General features: G+C 41.1%; 2 protein-coding genes across 5 annotated transcripts in view; one reads left to right on the forward strand and one right to left on the reverse strand.

Annotated features, from left to right (window-relative positions):
* Positions 1–2,781: 2,781 nt before the first annotated feature.
* On the forward strand, positions 2,782–6,737 carry SFT2D3 (SFT2 domain containing 3). The gene has a single exon (XM_044435650.1). The coding sequence runs from the start codon at positions 2,852–2,854 to the stop codon at positions 3,491–3,493; it is 642 nt and encodes a 213-aa protein (XP_044291585.1). The 5' UTR covers positions 2,782–2,851; the 3' UTR covers positions 3,494–6,737.
* A 1,381-nt stretch (positions 6,738–8,118) lies between these two features.
* WDR33 (WD repeat domain 33) overlaps positions 8,119–19,894 on the reverse strand; it is a 72,749-nt gene continuing 60,973 nt past the window's right edge. For all 4 annotated transcript variants that reach the window (XM_044435588.1, XM_044435580.1, XM_044435598.1 and 1 more), the window contains 7 exons: positions 18,843–19,847; positions 16,928–17,030; positions 13,943–14,411; positions 10,831–10,997; positions 10,639–10,716; positions 9,240–9,425; positions 8,119–8,763 (listed from right to left, as the gene is read on the reverse strand). In XM_044435588.1, the coding sequence (XP_044291523.1) occupies positions 8,534–8,763; positions 9,240–9,425; positions 10,639–10,716; positions 10,831–10,997; positions 13,943–14,411; positions 16,928–17,030; positions 18,843–19,847 (2,238 nt within the window). In that variant the 3' untranslated portion in view covers positions 8,119–8,533. The remainder of the gene's footprint in view (positions 8,764–9,239; positions 9,426–10,638; positions 10,717–10,830; positions 10,998–13,942; positions 14,412–16,927; positions 17,031–18,842; positions 19,848–19,894) is intronic.

Consider the following 19,894-nt stretch of genomic DNA (forward strand, 5'->3'; position numbering starts at 1 on the left):
TCAATAAAAGTAACAGCCAATTTCTAAAAGTAGTGACAAACATAATACAACCAACACTTAAAAGCAGACCCCCACAACAACCTGGCAGCAACAGCACTACATATTCCATGTTTCAAAGTAAGCACAATAAAAATGTCTTTCATTTTTTAAAATACCACTGTGCTCAAGGGGGCTCATTTCCAATATCACAAGACTGAAGCCAGTAATTTAAAACAAAACAGGAGGAGATGCATTATTGAGAGCCAGCGTGGTTTAGTGGTTAAGAATGTGGGACTGGGACTATGGTGATCTGGGTTCTAATTCCTGCTCAGCCATGGAGCCAACTGAGTGACTTTGGGCCAGTCACAGACTCTCAGCTCAACCTACCTTACAGGGTTGTTGTAGGGATAACATTGAGAGCAGAAGAAGAATCATGTTAGCCACTTTGAGTTCATTGTAAGAAAAAAGCAGTATACCCAACCTATGGAATTCACTCCCCAAAGAGGTCCGCCTGGCACCGTCGTTACTGGTTTTTCGGCGCCAGGTAAAGACCTTTTTATTTAAACATCATTTTAATTGTTAAAACATATGGTCTGGCCAGGGCAACTTCTTCTTCCTTCTCTTTCTCCTCCTATATTTTTATTTACTTAATTTATACTGATAATTTTAATCTTATATTTGTAAATCAATGTATTTTTTGTATTTTTGTATTTAATGGTAATTTATTATGTGCTATTGTATTTCAATGTATTTTATCGTGTTGTAAGCCGCCCCGAGGTTTCGGCAAGGGGCGGCATAGAAATGTTATTATAATAATAATAATAATAATAATAATAATAATAATATACTGTAAAACGTAATTGGAGGATTGTTCTTGTCAAGCTCTCTGCAATTAAGTGAGGAGCAGTTGTTAAGACTTCTGACTGGTTTGTGTTTTTAAAATGCAGCCTCATTTGCATACTATTACTTATTACCTTTCAAGTGAAATTTATATGGGCATTTCTGCATATCAGTTTCTCTAGGACAAGAAGTGACATGACTCATTCATCTTCCTAGTGGCAATCATATGCTTCGTGTGCATAAGATCCTGAATTTAGTCCCTGGTATCTCCAGTAACAAAGGATTTCTGGAAGAACTTGGCAAACTGCCTGAAATCCTGGGAAGCCACTGCCAATTAGTATAAACAAAACTAGGCAAGATGTTATGACTCAGAACAATTAGACAACTTGAGTGTCAGCAATGAAGAAATTGAAATTGTGAAAGATTTTGCAAGTTTTGGTTCAGTCATCAGTCCAGAGAACTACTGCAGCCAAGAAATTAGAAGACTGAAACTTGAAAGAGCAGCAATGAAAGAACTATAACAGATAATCAAGCGTACAGATGTTTCACTGGAGGTCAAGGTCAAGATCATCCACACTATTGTATTCCCAATCACTGTGTATGGGTGTGAAAGTGGAACATTGAAGAAAGCCTGATGGGAAGAAAACAAATACGGTGCTGGAAGAGGGTTTTGCAAATATGAAAAATGAAGATTTGATAGAATAAATCAAACTAGAATTTTCCCTGGAAGCAAAAATGACAAAACTGAGGCTGTCATACTTTGGCAAGAATCACTACAGAAGCCAATAATTCTAGGGAAAGTTGAAGACATCAGAAAAGGAAGACTGCTATGAGACAGATTGATTCAATAAGGGATGCCATAGCCTTGAGTTTACCAGGAGCTTAGTGGGGCTCCCTATGTTTACATGTTGGATAGACAGACAGAAAAGGGCTCAGAGTGACACACAAACTAAACATCCTGTAAAAATTGAAGGCGGCCATTTGGCTGGGATTCTCTACTGGCCTCATAGACATAACTGCAGTGCTGCATTGCTATGGTTAAACTCCATATGTATTGTATCATAGATACTGCAATACTGTGCATATCTACTTGGAATTAATCTCAGTGGATTTCAAAGGGATTTATTCCCAGGCAACTCAGTATATACTGCAGCCACTGATAAAAACAAAGTGTCAATCCAAGTGTCCACAGACAGAAGTTCTGGTTTCTTTATATCCCCGTTTTTCTCTCTCACCTTTAAAGTAGTGGTGAGAGTTGTCCATAGAAAACAATAAAGAAATCCAGGTATAGCTTTGACTGGCAGCACCACATACATCCAGGAACAAAAAGAACCATGTAAACACACACACACACACACACACACACACACACACGTGTTGTTCAACTTTTCATAGTGGAACGGGTTTGCATGAAGTCAAGACAGTAGGACCTTCCAATTCAGAGAATTCTGAATTCTGAGCAGGGACTGCTAGGTAGCATGCGAGTCAAACAATTTAAGTAGATCGCTCTTCAACCTTACGGACATTTTGTATGAGGGAGTTTTGTCAAGAAATCGAAACCAGCAACAGCTCCGCTTCTGACCTGTATTATTAATAGTTTTACTCAACAGAGCCCTTGTAAGTCACTCTCAGCCACTGACCCTGCCCTGCAATATAATGGCCTATATTGTCAGAATTCCCCGAACATTTCACAAATAATCCAAACCAAGTGTCGGAAGAGGATGTTCTTCGTTCTCTGCCACCTCCCGTTCTTTCTGAGTGGACAGGCAACTACCCAATCACACAACAAAGTTAAAATCCAGGATTTGGGGGTGGGGCGGAAAGGAACGGAAGCTTCCCCTCCAATTGCGCCATGGATTTACTACCTCTGTCCTGTGCAACTCTAGCTATACAAAACGGCTGGGGCTGAAGCGGGGCTGAGCACGTGATGATGCCTCCGCCGTTGCTGTAGCAGCAACACGGAAGTGCTTTGCTTCAGCGAATAGTGTTTCAGACTAGCTGCTCTCTGACGACGGCCTTCATATTTCCCAAGATGGCGGATCTGAACCGGCAACTGCAGGAATACTTAGCGCAATCCAAGAGCAGCGGAGGCGGCCCGGCGGCCCTGTCCGTACCGCAGAGCGCACCACGAGAAGAAGCGGAGACTAGCTCGGGCTGGGGGACTTGGCTCGGGCGGATCAACCCTTTTCCTGCGACGGAAACATGGTCGCGGGCAGCCGAACCAGATCCGGATCCGTGGTTGCCTACCGGACTGTCCCGCTGGCAGCGCCTTGTCGGCAGCACTCTGTGCCTGCTGCTGGCTGTGATCTGCTTCGGCCTCGCCGCGCTGTATGGGTCGCTGCTGCTGCTCAGAAAGTTCGCGCTGCTCTGGTCCCTGGGCTCGGCTTTTGCGCTGGGCGCCGCCGGTTTCCTGCGGGGTCCGAGCCGTCTCCTGGGCGAGCCCGATCGCCGCGGCCTGGCCATTCTCTACCTAGGCTCGGTGGGTGGAACTCTGTATGCTGCGCTTGGGCTCCGGAGTACCTTGCTTACCACGCTGGGCGCCGTTGTCCAGTTGGCAGCCGGCGGGACTTACTTGCTGTCCTCCGTGCCTGGTGGAGCTACCGGGCTGCGCTATGCCGGCGGGTTCCTGAGCGGTTTCATACGGCGTCGTGTGTCTAAAACTCTCCCGGTGTGAGGACAGCTGTCTAGGCAGGTCCATTCCAGGAATTGGGAAAAGAAGACTGAGCGCTGAAGAAGGCGCCTCCTGACCTTCCCCAAGCTAAAACGGAGCACAGGACACGCATACCTGTCCAAATCCGACTGTCAGGTTTATTCCATGGGCGGTTGTCGCATAGAGTTTACCATATGTTTTGATTCCAGGACACCAAAGACAAGGGAACAGTTCTCCAGTTTATTCTGTCTGTGTGAGGCTGTTGCCTCTCTCGGAGGAAACTGAAAAGGGATACTTGAATTTTGCTGCAATAAGGAAACTGTGTGTGAAAGACTTAATCGATGAGCAACTATATAAGCAAGTGTAACTAGTCAAGGGACAATGTCTCTTTCTGTGGCTGGCCTGAAGTGCTGGATGAGGTGCCCTGGGCAAAGACCCTTTGGTGCTCCACCCATTTTTAGTGCTACAACCCAGTGACCTCCTGAGCAAGCAGCAGCAGGAGTAGAGGTATGGGAAAACACTAGGCTACAAGGAAAGAACTTTGCTTTAAATTTCTAGCAGGTGTTCCTGATTTAATCTCTCAAGAGCTGCATTGGGCTCTTGATTTCCCTCCTTACCACCTACCCTGTGCTTAGAGGGCAGCTGCAGTGAGCAAATGCAGAAGATGGAATTTTAATCCCTTGCCAATTGATGCCTTTGATTGGAGTGATGCTACATTAAGTGTACTGGGGGAAGAAAGAAGTATTTTTTGCTGCAGCTGCTAGGCTGTTCCCTCAGTGTCAGGTGGCACAGAATTTCATACAGTGTACAAGTGGGTGTCACCAGCAGTCAGTGGCAATTGACCATTGTTGGATGACTCTGTTTGTTGATCTCAGCTTTACTATTGCAACTCTTTAAGAATTTAAATGAGAAACCATCATTTTACATCTCTTCAGATTTTCAAAAGCCAGAGCAATAACAGCATGTTTCTAAACATCAAGTAATTGTAATTTACTGGCATATAGCCAGTAGCATCATTCCCACTTGTGCTGGTCTCTTGCCTTATTAAAAATCAACATTACAGCAGTTCTGTTCAGAGCAGGCATACCAAATTATTGCTTAAGCTGACATCTAACACTTCTTTTCAAGCAATGATTGTCTAAATATTCAAACTTTTTTGACATGACTGTTAAAAATTCATTTCTGTCTGAATTCAAAGACCCATATCATACGGATACACAGGACATAATTACACTTTCATTGTGACTTTGGGAAGTCACAAATCCTGGAAGAAGCTGAGTAGAATAACTAAGGATGGATGCCTGTGCATGTTTAGATAGAAAAAAATCTTTTAAACCCCAGCATCCCTCCAGCAAGTTATGCCAACATGGCATGCTGGGAATTGTAGGACTTTTTCTGTCTAAACATGCATAAGATGGCACTCTAAACTCCTTTGGCTCATGGGACTGTCTGTGGAAATTAGATAAATAGCTTATGCATACATATAAAACATGTAAGTCCATGTGTTGCCCTTAATTTTCATAAGCTGTCAGCACTTCTGCAGCATAGAAGATATTAATGCATCATATAGATACTGCTGCTACCAGAAACCATGAGAAGTTGGTTTTGTGTGGTATTTTGGTAAAAATCATTTGAAAAAAACAGTTCAGAAACCTTATTTAGATGTGTGCACAGCTGCAGATATTACACTTAAACAGATAATGTTCCAGATACACAGTTCTTATTTCTTAAAGCTAGCCTCTTTATCATCTGAAGGTGGTTTAGAGATCACAGTCCAATGTTGAACAAACTAGCAGCTGTTGAGATATATTGATAACAAATAATCATATGCATAGAGTTGCCAGTTCAGAAATATATTATTCAGTAAGGCTTTTTGCTGTTGCAGGAATACTGGAGCACTTTTGTGATAGACAAGTGCTGTATCAATGTGGGATAAGAATGGAAGAACTTGGATGGAAGAAGCACATTAGTTTTTTTAAGTGGATACTTTTGACTACTTGTAAAGAAAACTCAAGAACAGACACATGTAGAATGTTCCTCTGCATGTTTATGCAAAAGAAGTCTTAATGACTCTAGTGGGACTTCTAATAGTGGCTTTAGTCTGTGATCCACAGAGTATTAAAACGGTGTGTTTGCATTGGCCAAGTCTCAGTACAAATCTCTTTATTTGACCTAGTCTCATGACTTGTGCATGTTAGGTCACATTGTGAAATCAGGCCATGGCAAATAGTTCTGAATCAAAATGGTGCTGAATATTTAATTATATAATAACAATTGTCCTGCAGTCTTTTAACTGTGCATTTTAATAGTGTTAATTAGTTTAGCATTTGCAGAGCAGAACTAAAATAATATTGCACTACTTAGAAGTAAGATCTATTACGTTCAATAGGGTTTATTCCTGGGTAATATGGAATTGTAGCCTAAACATACAATAATATTATTTTTTAACTATGGCTACCAAACTAGATGAAATAATTCTTGCTCGGTTCCTAATCTGTAATTTGGCTTTTGATAGAAAATATTCAACTTTTGCCAAATTGCTTTTAAGTCTTGTTAGGAAAGAACTAGTGGGACATCACTTTCAGAAATGAAACTGAGTTTAATTACTTGTTTAAATGAATTTTTATTTTTCCCCCTGACATTTGGTAACTTTTCCATGTTCAGCCAGAAGTATAATTCCCTTACATTAACAAGAACTGTGCTATATTCCCATGTGTAAGGGGTGGCTTTGTGTACGATTGTCAGCGTTTAGGAATCCACCACAATTTAAAACTTTTTCCAGAGGGGTGAACTTTTGTATTTTTGTATTAGTGGCTACTTGTTAGTAAGGGATCTGAAAGATGTTAGAATGTTGTTACCTTATTGCTGATAATTTTAATTCAGCTGTGACCAAAATTACCACTAAAATTGATTTAGTGGTAATTTTTCCTGGGAAGAAGCAGGTATTCCAACAGCTAGCTCATCTCTTTTCATGGTTAAGGAGGAGCCATTGTTACCTCTACAGTGGCTCTACCTAAAAAGTTTTCAGGGATTTTACTATTACCTGGGGACAATGCTTACAGAGATTTAACAGAACTTAAAGCAGAAAAACTCCAGAAAGAATTTTTCCTCTAAAGCTTGGATACGTTTTAGTATCAAGGGGGAATGGAGAAATAAGTAGAAATTGAAAACATTGGCTGTTTTGCTTTGAATTGACTTATTTTATGGAGATGTGTGATGTGTTATTTTGTTAATAAACTTTTGATTAATTAGAAGCATAAAATCAAAATTATGGGTTCTTTTATTAAGAATGTAAAGCTTAGTAATATTTTATTTCTTACAGTAAACAGCTTAAACAGTTGTCCTTAAAAGAGTTTTGAATTCTTGTTAATTTTGAAAAACTCATCTGTTACATTTTATAATATGATTGTTCTAAAGAATTTTAAATTATTCTCAAAGCATTAGGAAGCCAAATCTCCCTATTTAATTGTTCATTGGATCTGAGCTGGTGGGACCTCCTACTTGACTAATAGCTGAATTTCCTATTCCTGATAAGTTTCTTCTGATATATGCAGGAAGAAGCCTGAATGAGTATGGTTATCATATATGCTAAACCATACCATTTGCTATGCTTCTGTTAGAATTAAAAAGTGTGTTTTCTTATTATTGATTCTAAAAGATTTAAGTCATTATTTAATTAAGACATAATCCATTATTCCCTGTCCTGCTTAAATCCCATACAGATAGTTTGACATTGCTATCTCAGTCACTTCTCAAAAACTTTGTTGGCTGGAGAAGCCCTCAGGCTGCAACCCTTTGCACATTCATTTCATAGTAAAGCCTTCTGACTAGACTGGGTCTCAATTTCAAGTATATATGCACAGAACTGGGCAGTGTTGATGGGTGAAGCCAGATGGTTTCAAGGTCAGAATGTTGCATGATGCATCTCTGCTGAGAACATTTTATTGCAAATAAAGGTAAAACACAATACTGCAACTGAGTGAAACTACCGCATGTAAATCTATAAGGAAATAGGAAAAAACTTTTTAAGTTCTCTTAAATTAGCTAAGCAGAATGTATGAGAATGTACCTAGAAACTTCTTTCTGGACAACAGGTGCAAGCTAGTTGGCTCAATTATTGCTTCAGAAACCACAACTTCAAGAACTTTTCTGTGATCATTTGAACTGAGGAAGCCAGAAATGTGAGCATTATCTCTAAAGGTCATGCAGTTTTGATTAGGGATCAGCCATCTTTTTTATCATTTCCTTGAGGTCTTTCCTTATGCTGTCGAATTGGAATTGATCGGTGTTCTTATCCGATCTTAAATTAGTGATCAGTATAGATTTACAAGCTTCAAATGGATAATTTATATTATGTAAATTCAGACATAGTGGGTCAGTCCACAGATTCAGGGAATATATGGATGGAAGTCTGCTTATTTGACAAATGAAGGGAAGGGGCTCCCATCAACCAAAGCAAGAGTGATTTCTGTCTACATATTCCCTCTGCATGTAGACTGAGCTTATGAGGCTTGATCCTCTGTATCCAAAGAGACCTATGAGTTAGCTTTGCGACTGTGTGTTTACACTACAAGGAAGTTACCACTTAGGAAGTTTAGGGAAAGATTCTAATTTGATGTGAAAACATGCATACAAAATCACACACTCCATTTGTTATTTTTGGACAAATTGCATTCTGTATTCATAGAAAAACAACTGAACTTCTTCCTGACAACTGTACATATAGAAACAAGTTCTTCTGGACATGAACTGAAATCTGTGGAGGTGCTCCATGTCTCACAACACTAAAAAAAATCCAGCTTTCATCTTCAAATATCAATGTAGGAAATATTGAAGTGACAAAGGTTCAGGATGGTGAGGAGAATGAAACAAAGGTAGTTGTAATGGCATTACTAGCTGGCATTTAATCTTTGAAAAGACCTCTTAGGAACTAATGCACATTCATTTATCTCCATTTAGAGTCCAGGCTTGAGAGAGTGCAGAATTACTTTCTCATCAATTCTGCAGCAGGTACATTTAAATACTGTCCTAGGAAGACTGGGTCTTGCCCAGTCATAACCTCTTCTATCGACCCCTTCCGCCACCTCTAGAACCTCCTCGTCTTGACTGGCTAGAGTTCATGTTACTTCCTCTTCCCCAGTTACTCCCACTTCTTCCTCCTCTGGAAGGATTACTGCCTCCTTGAGGTCCTCCAAAAGGTTCTTCTCTATGATATCCATCATGGTGCTCTCCTTCCAAAGAACTGGACCTCCCAGACTTTGACATCCTCTGTGAAGGACCTGACTTTCCACGCCCTAGAATGATAATACAGTGCAAATTAAAATAACACATACTGTGTTTCTGGATCATGGAATGAACAAAATCAAAGTATAGCATTTTCATGTTTCCTCTCTTCCATATCACTGGATAGACAGCAGGTGATCGCAACAAATAAAAGAGCAATGTTGTCATCCACTTAAGAGATCTTCAGACTAGTTATAGTGGGATACAAGTTGAATAAGCAAACAAACTGCTTGAAACTTCTAAGTACACATGGATGGCTGCAGAGCTATTAAATGACTCAAAACATCTAAGAACCAGGATTTATTTCCTGTTATTTTCAGTATTCTTGACGTGAAACACAAATACAAAGAGTATATTAGTACAGAAAATTAGCACTAGAGACCTAAACTGAGCTTTTCATATAAATACAGCATTTTTGTCCAAACAGGCATTTCCATTAAGGCTTAAAACTATTTTGGGAGGCAATTCTCAAGGAATTATGTTTTACCCTTTCCTCTCTCCTCTGGAGGTCCTCCTTGGATTTCCATTTCTCTGTGGTCAGAGGTTCCTGGTCCATCATGCCAAGGACGCTTGCGTGGTGGTAGTGAGGCCATGTCCATTCCCTGAAGTGAGGAAGAACGCTCTCGACTTGCTGGAGAGTGACCATCATGAGAAGAGTGATCCTGGCGTGGACCTGATCATGATAAAAGAAATCAAGGCCACAGATTTAGCTATCACAAGGAATCTCTTAATGGAACTACTTGTACTATTCATTTAGAAAAACACGTAATAAATATCTAAGTTTTGTAGTGTCTAATTTTCCCCAATGAGAGTCTATGAAGGGTAACAGGATTATGCAGTACCAACTGTTCAATGTTTTATCCCAGTCCCCTTGCTCTAAGTTGCTGTAGAGTTTTCCCCATCCTGTCTCCATCGGACTGAAGCTCAGAGATAACAGGGAACCAGGCTGTGAGCACATTTTAATAAGACTGAAAAAAACCAGCCTTTTCATAAACCTCATCAGAGCCAGCTCTTGGACAGGAACTAGCAGAAATCAGAATGGTGGAAGTATAATTTTCTAGGGGTCATGAAGGAGGCATGTGCAGTAAGAGTTGAAGCTAGTTATATTTGGAGGTGAAGAAAGGGAATGAAGGTGAGTAAACAATGCTTTTTGCAAATATGTTATATATTTTCTGAAAGGTGGGATGAAATGGATAGTAGCCACATACCATAGTGAACTGGAAGAGGATCTAGGACAGGGGTCCTCAAATTTTTCCACCAGGGGGCCAACTGAAAGCTGCTGGTGCTGGGTGCAGGCCGGAAAGGTGGTGCCAGCGGTGCGTGCGGGCCAGCGTGGGGGTGGTGCATGTGGGTGCATGTGCGGGGGCGGGAGGCGTGAGGTGAGGGTGAATGCGCATGCCTGGCAAGGGGGGCAGGGCAGGGACGGGCATGCACCATGAGGCGAGTGCATGAGGCAGCGGCTTGCTCGCTTGGAGATCATTTTCTCTGAGCAAACTGCTGCCTCCCCGCATGTGGAGCAAGGTGGGTGGTGGCGGGGGTGCACGTGGGCATATGTGCAGTGGGTCAAAATGGGCATGGCGGGTCGGAATCTGGCCTCCAGGCCATAGTTTGAGGACCCATGATCTAGGAGAAGCTTGTGGTGGTGGTTAAAACTTTAACATTGGACAAGATTAGAAAAACCAGTTTTAATCAGAAGTTTGATCTACATGGTAGAAAGAAGCACAGTAGGAAAGAAGGAAGATAAAGACCATGCACTGCTTCTAGACTGAATTAGGTTAACTTTAAACTAAAGTGAAAGTAATGCTATAAATGCAATTAGAAAATGGAAACGAAGAACAGCAACATTCCACAATGATCAAGTCTAGCAAAAAGTAAAGCATTTTTACCTGGTTCTCGATTTCCATCCATTCGTCCTTCAAAGTGAGGAAACTCATCTGGAGTGGGGAGCAAACCTTTCCGTCCTCCTATATTGTAAACGGAAATAAGATTGTGGAAGTGCAAGAAATGGATATGAACAGTTCAACTGCATCTTACATCATCCTTAACTGGACATGAATTATGCAACAAAGCTCTCTTACCTCTTGGAGTACCTCGACCTCGACCTCGGCCACCATGTTCTCTCCCTCTTGCATTTTCCTCTGATGAGTCAAAATTTTCTTCTGGCACAAAGTCATCAGGTCCAGGAAAACTGTCTCTTCCTCTAGGTCCTCGGCCTTCATGCCTTGAGGATGTGCCTCTCCTAAAGCTGCAGCAAAGAAGGAAAATATATTGGCATTATACAGAATTCTGGGTTGATAAAGGACATGTTCAGTTCAAAAATAAAAGTTACTTTAAGAAAGTCAACTATTTTTTGAAGAAATGCCTGCAGCGTTTGGAATGGGATGTATATTAAAACATACTTTACTTTGTGTCTAGGGTTTTCAACCAGGTAAAAATAATTGGTTAACTATCTGAATTCCAAATGAGCCAATCAGTCAATTTAAGTACATTCACATAGTATAACCTCACTGAAAAATCTTTTTAATGGTTCTAAACAAAAGGAAAAAGGAGGAGGAAAATTTCTCATTAAGTAACCTTAATGTTTCTCAGTTAACGTTTAATAAAGTAATCTCCACATTGTTACAAAGTAACAAAGTTTATATTTCATGTCCTTTAAAATCAAGTTGGGGAATATGGAATATTACTAATAGCAGAAATAACTCCTAGTCAAAATAGATTCAAAATGAAGTTTGTCAGACATTTTGCAAGGCCATTGTAGTATCATCCTGCCTGTCAAACTTGAATACTAAATGGAAGGAAATCATCTTTAGTATTTCTGATAACGAAGAAACACAGTGGCTGGTTAACAAAATGTAACAACCCACTTACAAGGTTGCATATGGGTTTGAGTGTGGGTTGTTGCATTGTGTGAACCTAACTACACTAACATTTCACTAAGGGAATCCATGGTTTGTTGCTGGGTTGTGAACTATACTTTTGTGCTTAACAAATCATGGCTTGTTAGCACACCTGGGTTTACTCAACTGCCACCAGCACTGCCCACAGTTCCATAGCTATATCCAACCCATATTTAACTTTGACTATGGGCTGTATGAATCCAGTCACTGCCCAATTTACAATTTGGTATAAAACACATTGTATGTGCTGTCTGATTTGAAATGCAATGATTTACAACTGATCAGCAAACCAGAATCTGTAATTATGTTTTGAAATAAGTCTGCAATTCATGGTTTATGCTAAGTACAGTTTGTCATGATATTTGAATCGACAAAACACAATTATGGCTATTGCTCTAGCTCCAGAAGTTGCTGTACCATAAAGATGGGAGTGAATATATGAATAAATGTGAAACCGAATAGAAATGAGAATAGAGACTAGAAAATGAGAAATGAGAATAGAAAAATTATCTCTAAACTACAATTTGGGAGTGCAGCTGCGGTTTGGATTCTAAACTACAACCAATGGAAACCATGCTTTGGCATGTTATTTGAGCAGAAGCTGAGCATCTGTTTGGTCTTCACACTGGGAAGACCTTCAACTATTGCAAAGTCCTGGAGCATGAGTTTATTATTGGCTTTATCAAATAGCTAGGATTGAAAGTTATTTGTAGTGTTAAGGGCTGAAGCTTAAAAATAATCATCTGGCACTTATATATTATTAAATAACAATAAAATATTTAAAGCCTTAATTTATATTTGACAGGCAACAATACCGAATTACGCATATTTCAAAAAGTCTCCTATGTTCTACGAAGACATTGGAGCTCAGCTTTTCTGGAAATATCTTTGGAACACCATGCAAGATCATATGCAAATGACTGAACAGTAGTCATTGGAAGAGCCATGAAGGATCAGACCAAACGTCCACCTAGTCTAGCGTTTTATTCTGGTCACACAGTAGCTAGCCAGCAGCCCATATAAAACATACAGTAACATACTCCAGTTCCATACTCCTAGCAACTGGTGTACAGAGGCATATCACCTCTGACACTGGAGGCAGCCCATAAGCATCAGGACTAGCAGTCATTAATAGCCTTCTACTTCATTAATTTGTCTAACTTTTGAAACTATCCAAATTGGTGGCCATCATCATATCCCGTGGAAGCTAATTCCACAGTTCAACTTTCACCTAGGTACTTGCAACCTATGCCACCATGTAGTCAAAAGTTTGCTTCATTCTCCCAACTGAAATTTTCCTGTTTCTACGTACTCTCTGATGAATATTGTCAGAAAAACTAAACTATGTAGTTTAGCTGTAAGTGCTGAACACTGAACAAGTTATCTAGAGTGCAGAAGGTGTATATTTCTAAACAGTTGACAGCACATGTGACCCTGACTCTTGCAAAACTATGGAACAATTATGCCTGCTATTGCTATCTGATGCAACAACAATGGCAAACTGTCCCTTAGATAAGGGCACTCTTAACATCACAGAATATCTGACTGTATAGTCAATCAGTGAACTGGTAATATTTGTTTAAATGGGAATCTTGATTAATTAATCAATTGAAACTTGATGCTTCATTAGAACCATCAATTAAAGTCAGTAAATATAAGTCTTGCTACTTTGTTTCTTATGGTGACTGTGGAAGAAAATGAAAATGTTGGTTTAACTTGAAAAAGGGGAACAATTAAAGAATGCCATAAAGACAGGTTATAGTCATTATTTCATTTTCTTTACTGATGTATAAGCACAACTTCTAATATGGTATGCAATTTTGTGCAAAATAATTTGTAGTCCAATTCAGAACTAAGTCCTGCTGATTTCTATGGGCCTCAGACACAGGTATGGGATTACAGTCTTAGTGAACACCTAGCTCAACTTTAAAAAATATTACTGTATTCCAGAATTTAGTTTTTTTTAATGTCTGAAATCCCTGAAAAGGTTAGTTTGCTATCTGGAGACTATAAGATTATACAAGTTCAGGGGACACAAGTTGATTTGCTTGAGTGAGGTTTGCTGTGCAAAGAAAAAAAAAGATAATTAAAAGTACCACTAGGTATGGCAATATACCAAATGCAGACCTAAAGCAGTTCTTTGGTTTCTGATCTCTACATTTGTTAATTCAAAGTTTTACAATAACTTTATTAAATGACTATTCAAAAGTTGTTATGTGTAGAATTTCTTTTAGTAGTGAATGATTTGATTGATTTTAGTTAATTTTCTACTAAGAGATAGAACTGTACTTACTTTTCATCTCTTCTTCCTCGATACCGTGCATCCTCAGGATCATGAGGAAATCGTTCATCTGAAGGTCTCCGACCATCCCAAGGCCCAGGAGGTCCACGGTTTGGACCCCTGCCATCTCCTTCATTGAATTCTCTGTGATCAGGGGGGAAAGGAGGGCCTGGTCCACCTCGCCTCCATTTCTCATCTTGGGGTGGACCTCCCCTTCCTTCAAATTCACGTAAACGGTGGCCAAATCGTTTGTCTGGATGGAAATCTTCACGAAATTCATCTAGTCGGTCAAAATCTTCATGGAAATCTGGATGAGGTCCTCGTCTATCCGGCATGCCCCTACTGTCTCTACTATCACCCCATTCTTGGCCACCTCGAAATGGACCTCTTTCAGGGCCATGGTCTGGGCCACCACTGGACTGGTCATGCCTTCTTTCTGAGAGAGGGCCCATGTGATGGTTTGGTGGACCACGCGAATCACCTTAAGATAAAGGAAATGTGTGTCTGTGCTTAACAGTAAGAAAATATTTAAAATAATTCCTAATACTCTGAGGATATTTTTGTTTTCTGTGAAAAAACATTGAAGGCAAGTGATATGTGCATTTGGCTACATACTGAGACTATACAATTAAGAGCCAAAAACCCCACATATTTACTTTTGACATTTTTATACATTCATATGAAAGGATACAATCAAATGTGTTTCATAATGACAGATACTGAAATACAACCAACAGCAAAATATCAGAACCTGAAGATGAACTTCCCATAGTGCTAGTTCCACACACATTCATTTTTGAATGCTGAGAAGAATTTTGTACTACTTAAACATATTCAGATTTGGAGATTTCTTCAGCTCCTTATATGAATACAAAGGTATTTTTCTAGCTTTGCCCACCTACATGGGGGGAACCTGAATTAGTTACCCAGGCTCTGGTAATGTCCAAAATAGATTGTTGCAATGTGCTCTATGTAGGGCTGCTCTTGAAGATGGTCTGGCAATTGCAACTGGTACAAAATTGGGCCACTTGGTTAGTGACTGGCACTCCTTGAGCGACCCATATAACACCAGTTCTAAAAGAACTACATTGGTTACGAGTTGTGGTTCAGGCCCAATTTGAGGTTCTTGTTTTGACATATAAAGTCCTAAAAGCCTTGGGGCACAGCTATCTGAAGGACTGTCTACACCCATATATACCTACCCACTCCCCAAGATCAGCACAGGAGGCCATTCTGTGAGAGCCACCTCTCAGGGAGGTGAGACGGGTGGCAAATAGGCAAAGGGCCTTTCTACTGCTGCTCCCCATCTTTGGAACTCCCTTCCTAGAGAAATTTGCCAGGCGCAATCCTTATTTTCTTTTCAGTGCCAGGTGAAGACATACTTTTAAAAAAATAATAATACTTAGCCTGTGGATGCTGGTGGCCTTTTTATATTATTGTTATATTGGTGTTTTAATGGGTTTTAATAAGTTATTTATACATATGTTTAATACTTTGTTTTAATATGTTTAATATGTGTTGTAAGCCGTCTAGGAAGACTTTTTGACAGTTATAGGTGACATATAAATATGTGCATAATAAATAAATAAATAAATATTTTGCTTTACTCTCTACTACCAACAGCAGAGAGCATCAATTTGTGTCCACCAAGATCTTATGTCTTATGATTAGTTTCATTAATCTTAAAACCTGGGGGACAGAACTTGCTGCTAAACTGCAGCAGGTGTCAATCCTGGCCATTGCCTGAAATAGGTTCCAAAAGTGCCATCCCTGCTTTATCAAGTGACCTTTGCTTCAAAAAGAGCTCTTCTTTACACCCCCTGTGTGTCAAGATCCTCCACCTTTCCCCCCACCCCAATAATCCACATGTTGGTGCACATTTTGCACTTCTTGACCATCTAGGTGCTTAGGGAGGTGTAAAAGTGCGCTACATTTTCCTTGGGTGTCCACTTAAAAATGGCTGTCAAAACAGAGATTGTGAAAATTGACTGTCAGGCCATTTCTCTGAAAAATAATAAGACTGGGAAAAACCCTGCAGTGAACCTAAAATCGCTTGTGACTGAAACAGGGAGAGATAGTACTGATGGTTGCCTGGGCACTGATATGCAAGTTGAGCAAATGATTTAGCCAGTACCTGATACTGGAGTTGTCACTTGGGTCTGGATAACATGACAACCTAACATGGATACAGCAACTTCTACAACAACCCCTGGGTTGTGATGCCTTGATGTCCATGAACAACCCCACACTGAAGAAATAGGCAGGTTTGCACAACATGACAACTCATCTCAAGTAGGTACCTACTCTGCCACAGTGGATTGTTGTCACACGAACCCAGTCGCAGTGTTGTAGGGAAATTTGTATAGCAAAGAAGCATCTGTAACTGCATGTTGCAGAATACTGTCAAATGCAGGAAAGATCAAATGCAACATCTTTATTTGCCTTTGGAAGATAAGGATCTTACAGCCATCTCTCATCACACCTAATCAACTTGAGCCTTCATTAAATGAGGGGATTTCATTCAAGATGAAATAATGATAATGAGCTGATAATGAGCTGCCTGTAGGTAAGCAGTCGGGTGTCTCAGGCATAACATCTATTGATAAAAGTGATTGCTTGGTTTACCAGTCAAATCTGAGTCACAAGAAAGGTTGAACAAATACTATCCATAAGGACACCATAATACTTTTATTCTGCTGGGCATTGAAGGATATGTGAATTGAATTCCCTACTGCCCCACACCAAAGTTATGGTTGCTCTTTTTAGGGTTGGTTTATACAATCTATTTTAGCAGTAGATATGTGTGTTCTTGTTGTAGGGCATTGGGTGACCCAACTGGGACAAAATGCAATATACAATTTAAAAAGCATATTGCTTTACAGAGCCTATGTTTTAACTACATGGAATTATAAAGCACTTAACTTTGGGGCAAGGTTTGTCTGATGGTCATAGTGAGTGCATGTCCCTTACGCTACAGAAAACAGTGTGCTTAATCACCTTTATTAGGACCAGGTCCTTGGTTATGAGTGCCATGACGTCCTGGTCCTCCATGTTGTCCCAATCCTGGTATCAATGGTGGGGGACCTGTATTCTGTCCTTCCTGCAAGTTTAATGTAAAAAGGAGGGCTTAATAAAACAGAGAAAGTCCATTTTGGCTGTTAGGTAGCATAAGGTAAACTCTTCTCCTGACTCAAAAGTAATTCCAATTTCCTTGCTGTTTGGTAAGAGACTAGGTAGATTACAGATGTTCCAAAGCAGCATCGCATTCAAAGGTGGCTTCTGGAGTACAAAGATCCCTTCTGGAGTACAAAGATCTGCTGAAGTGTCCGACAGTTATAAGAAGCATCAGTTGAAGCAACTGTACCTTTATTATAATGGATAGGTTCAGCCAACTCAGTAACAGATGCTAAAGACTTGTGGATGATTTGAGTGTGAATTGCTGTTGAACCCTGAATCACTATTCTGCTGTTTGAACCCAATCTATGGTTTGTTAAGCACAAGTAACCAATGCAAACAGCTCATGGTTTGTTACTGGACTGTGAACTGGATCTCCATGGCAACTGTTGTGAAAGGGAAAAGTGGGGGTGCATAGGTAGATAGGAACCAGTATCTCCTCTTTCTGGTGACTTGCAGGAATACTAAATGAAAGCAGGAAAGTGACATATATCACTTCAAAACTTTAATGTGAGAGGATTGCCTTGTGAAGTGGGAGATATTGACCCTCCTCCATCACTTTTGGTGTACCTAGTCCACTTGTTTCCCTCATCCCTTTTTTTCTTCTCCCTCAGTATAATTTTCCACCAGTCCTTCCTAATCTGCCCATATACAGCCGCACTTCGTTTATTTCTTTCTATGTTCCCAATTGCACTTTGCTTCTTTTGGCAGCTGAAACTTACAAGGACTTTGATAAGGCAAGACTACAAACGTGGGACAGCAGTATGTGTACACTTGAGAAATACCAGCAAATTAATAATAGGCAGAATTATGAAGACATTTCTGTAGTTTTCTGGGAATAATAATAGAACATTTCTGTACCTCAGAGGCATCAGAACAGCTGAGCTGAGCTGAGCTGAGCTGAGCTGAGCTGAGCTGAGCTGCGGAGAGGAGAGGAGAGGAGAGGAGAGGAGAGGAGAGAGGAGAGGGGGCCAGGATGAGGAGACAAGATGGGTTCTGCCATGAAAGACACCAGGAGACAAATTAGAGGACTAAGGAGATAAAGGGAGAACAAGCTATGGTAACTCCACTCATCTGCATACTGCGGTTGTCCTATGAACAACCTATGCTGTGTAGCTTATTCACAAGATGCCTGCTGGAGTGGTGAATGTAGCCACACGTCAAATAAATACTGAAGAGGAGGCATTATTTAGAGTGGATGATGGCACACAGGAAGGGTTGGTCCCCCACACCCTACAGTTCTGTACCAGTTCTCACAGGAGTTGTTATTTCTAAAAGAAAACAAGTCCAGCAAATGTATTATCTGATCAGGGTCTAAGACACTGAAGGTGAAGAGGTAAAGAAAGAAGAGGATATCAGAAAATAATGAAGCAAATGTTAACATAGGTGGTATTTCTAACTTTAATACTACAGAACCATTCAATCATATTCCTCCTTGATAGAATGCAGATCCAGAATTCTAAGAAGTTACGTTCTCCAGAAGGAGATTCTGAAGCAGGTGGCCTTTTCCTCTGAGCTAGCCCCATACTACTGTGGATTCTCTGAGTACACTCAACATGTAGTTGCTGGTGTGCTTATTTTCCAAAGAAACTGATGCAATAGTTAATGCTGCCAGAATTGCACTAGAGCAATTTATGCTAGAATAATTTGACTTAGGTCAATGGTTGTGTCTTGTTGAGTACTGTGCATTCTTTACTCTCTGATACTATACAGAGAAGAATATCCTTTCTGGACATACCTGATTGAACGGGGCCCGAGGACCATCACCAAGCAAGGGAGTTTTCTGTTGCTGGAAAGGTGGAGGGCCTTGAGAAGGATGTGGCCCCCTTGAAGGGTTCTGCTGTCCTTGAGGGCCTGGTGGCCCTTGCATGTTTCCTTGAGGTGCGACCATATTACCTTGTGGAGGTCCTTGCTGTCCTTGTGAACCTGGTGGCCCACGCAATTCTTGTGGAGGACCCAGCATTGAACCCTGAGGTGGGGGACCCCTCATCTCCTGAGGGCCATGTCCCAGTAAACCATGAGGTCCTCTCATTTCTTGTGGTGGATGACCCATCATCATCCCCTGTGGACCAGGCCCCTGGTTCTCCCGTGGTCCTGGAGGTCCTTGCATGCCTCTTGGATTAAGTCCCATCAAGGGCCCCTGAGATACAGGACCCTGCATCCCTTGAGCACCTTGCACACCATGAGGTCCTTGCATCCCTCTTGGTCCAGGTGGCCCCTGACCACCAGGTGGCCCCTGAGGACCTAAGTGGCCTTGAGGCGTTGGTGGACCTTGTTGACCTAAATGCGCCTGAGGGCCAGGTGGGCCTTGTGGGCCCAAGTGACCTTGAGGTCCAGAATTACCCTGTGGCCCAGGAGGGCCCATTGGCCCATGTGGGCCAGGATGCCTCTGCATTCCTTGATGCCCATGAAGTTCTTGAGGTCTTGGCAGTCCCTGTGGAGGTCCTTGAGGCCCAACAAACCCCTGTGGTCCACCTCCTCCTTGGTGTAATGGAGGACCTTGGGGCCCCATTTGTCCTTGAGGTCCTGGCGGCCTGAACTGTCCCTGTGGTCCAGGTGGTCCCATCTGAGGCATATTCATTGGCATCTGCTGAGGTGGATGGGCCTGTTGAAAGCCTTGAGGCACCTGAGACATTGGACCTTGTCCTGGGAAATGCTGGGGTCCATGTACAGGTCCTCCTGGAGGAGGCGGCTGCTGACCTTGCTCTGCTTGCTTCTGTGCAAGCCTTTCAATCTTCAGTTGCTGAAAAGAAAGAAGCAGCCAATTCACAATGCACACAGTTATAAGGG

Source organism: Varanus komodoensis, unplaced genomic scaffold (genome assembly GCF_004798865.1).
Source record: "Varanus komodoensis strain SLA01 unplaced genomic scaffold, ASM479886v1 scaffold1, whole genome shotgun sequence".
Lineage (NCBI taxonomy): Eukaryota > Metazoa > Chordata > Lepidosauria > Squamata > Varanidae > Varanus > Varanus komodoensis.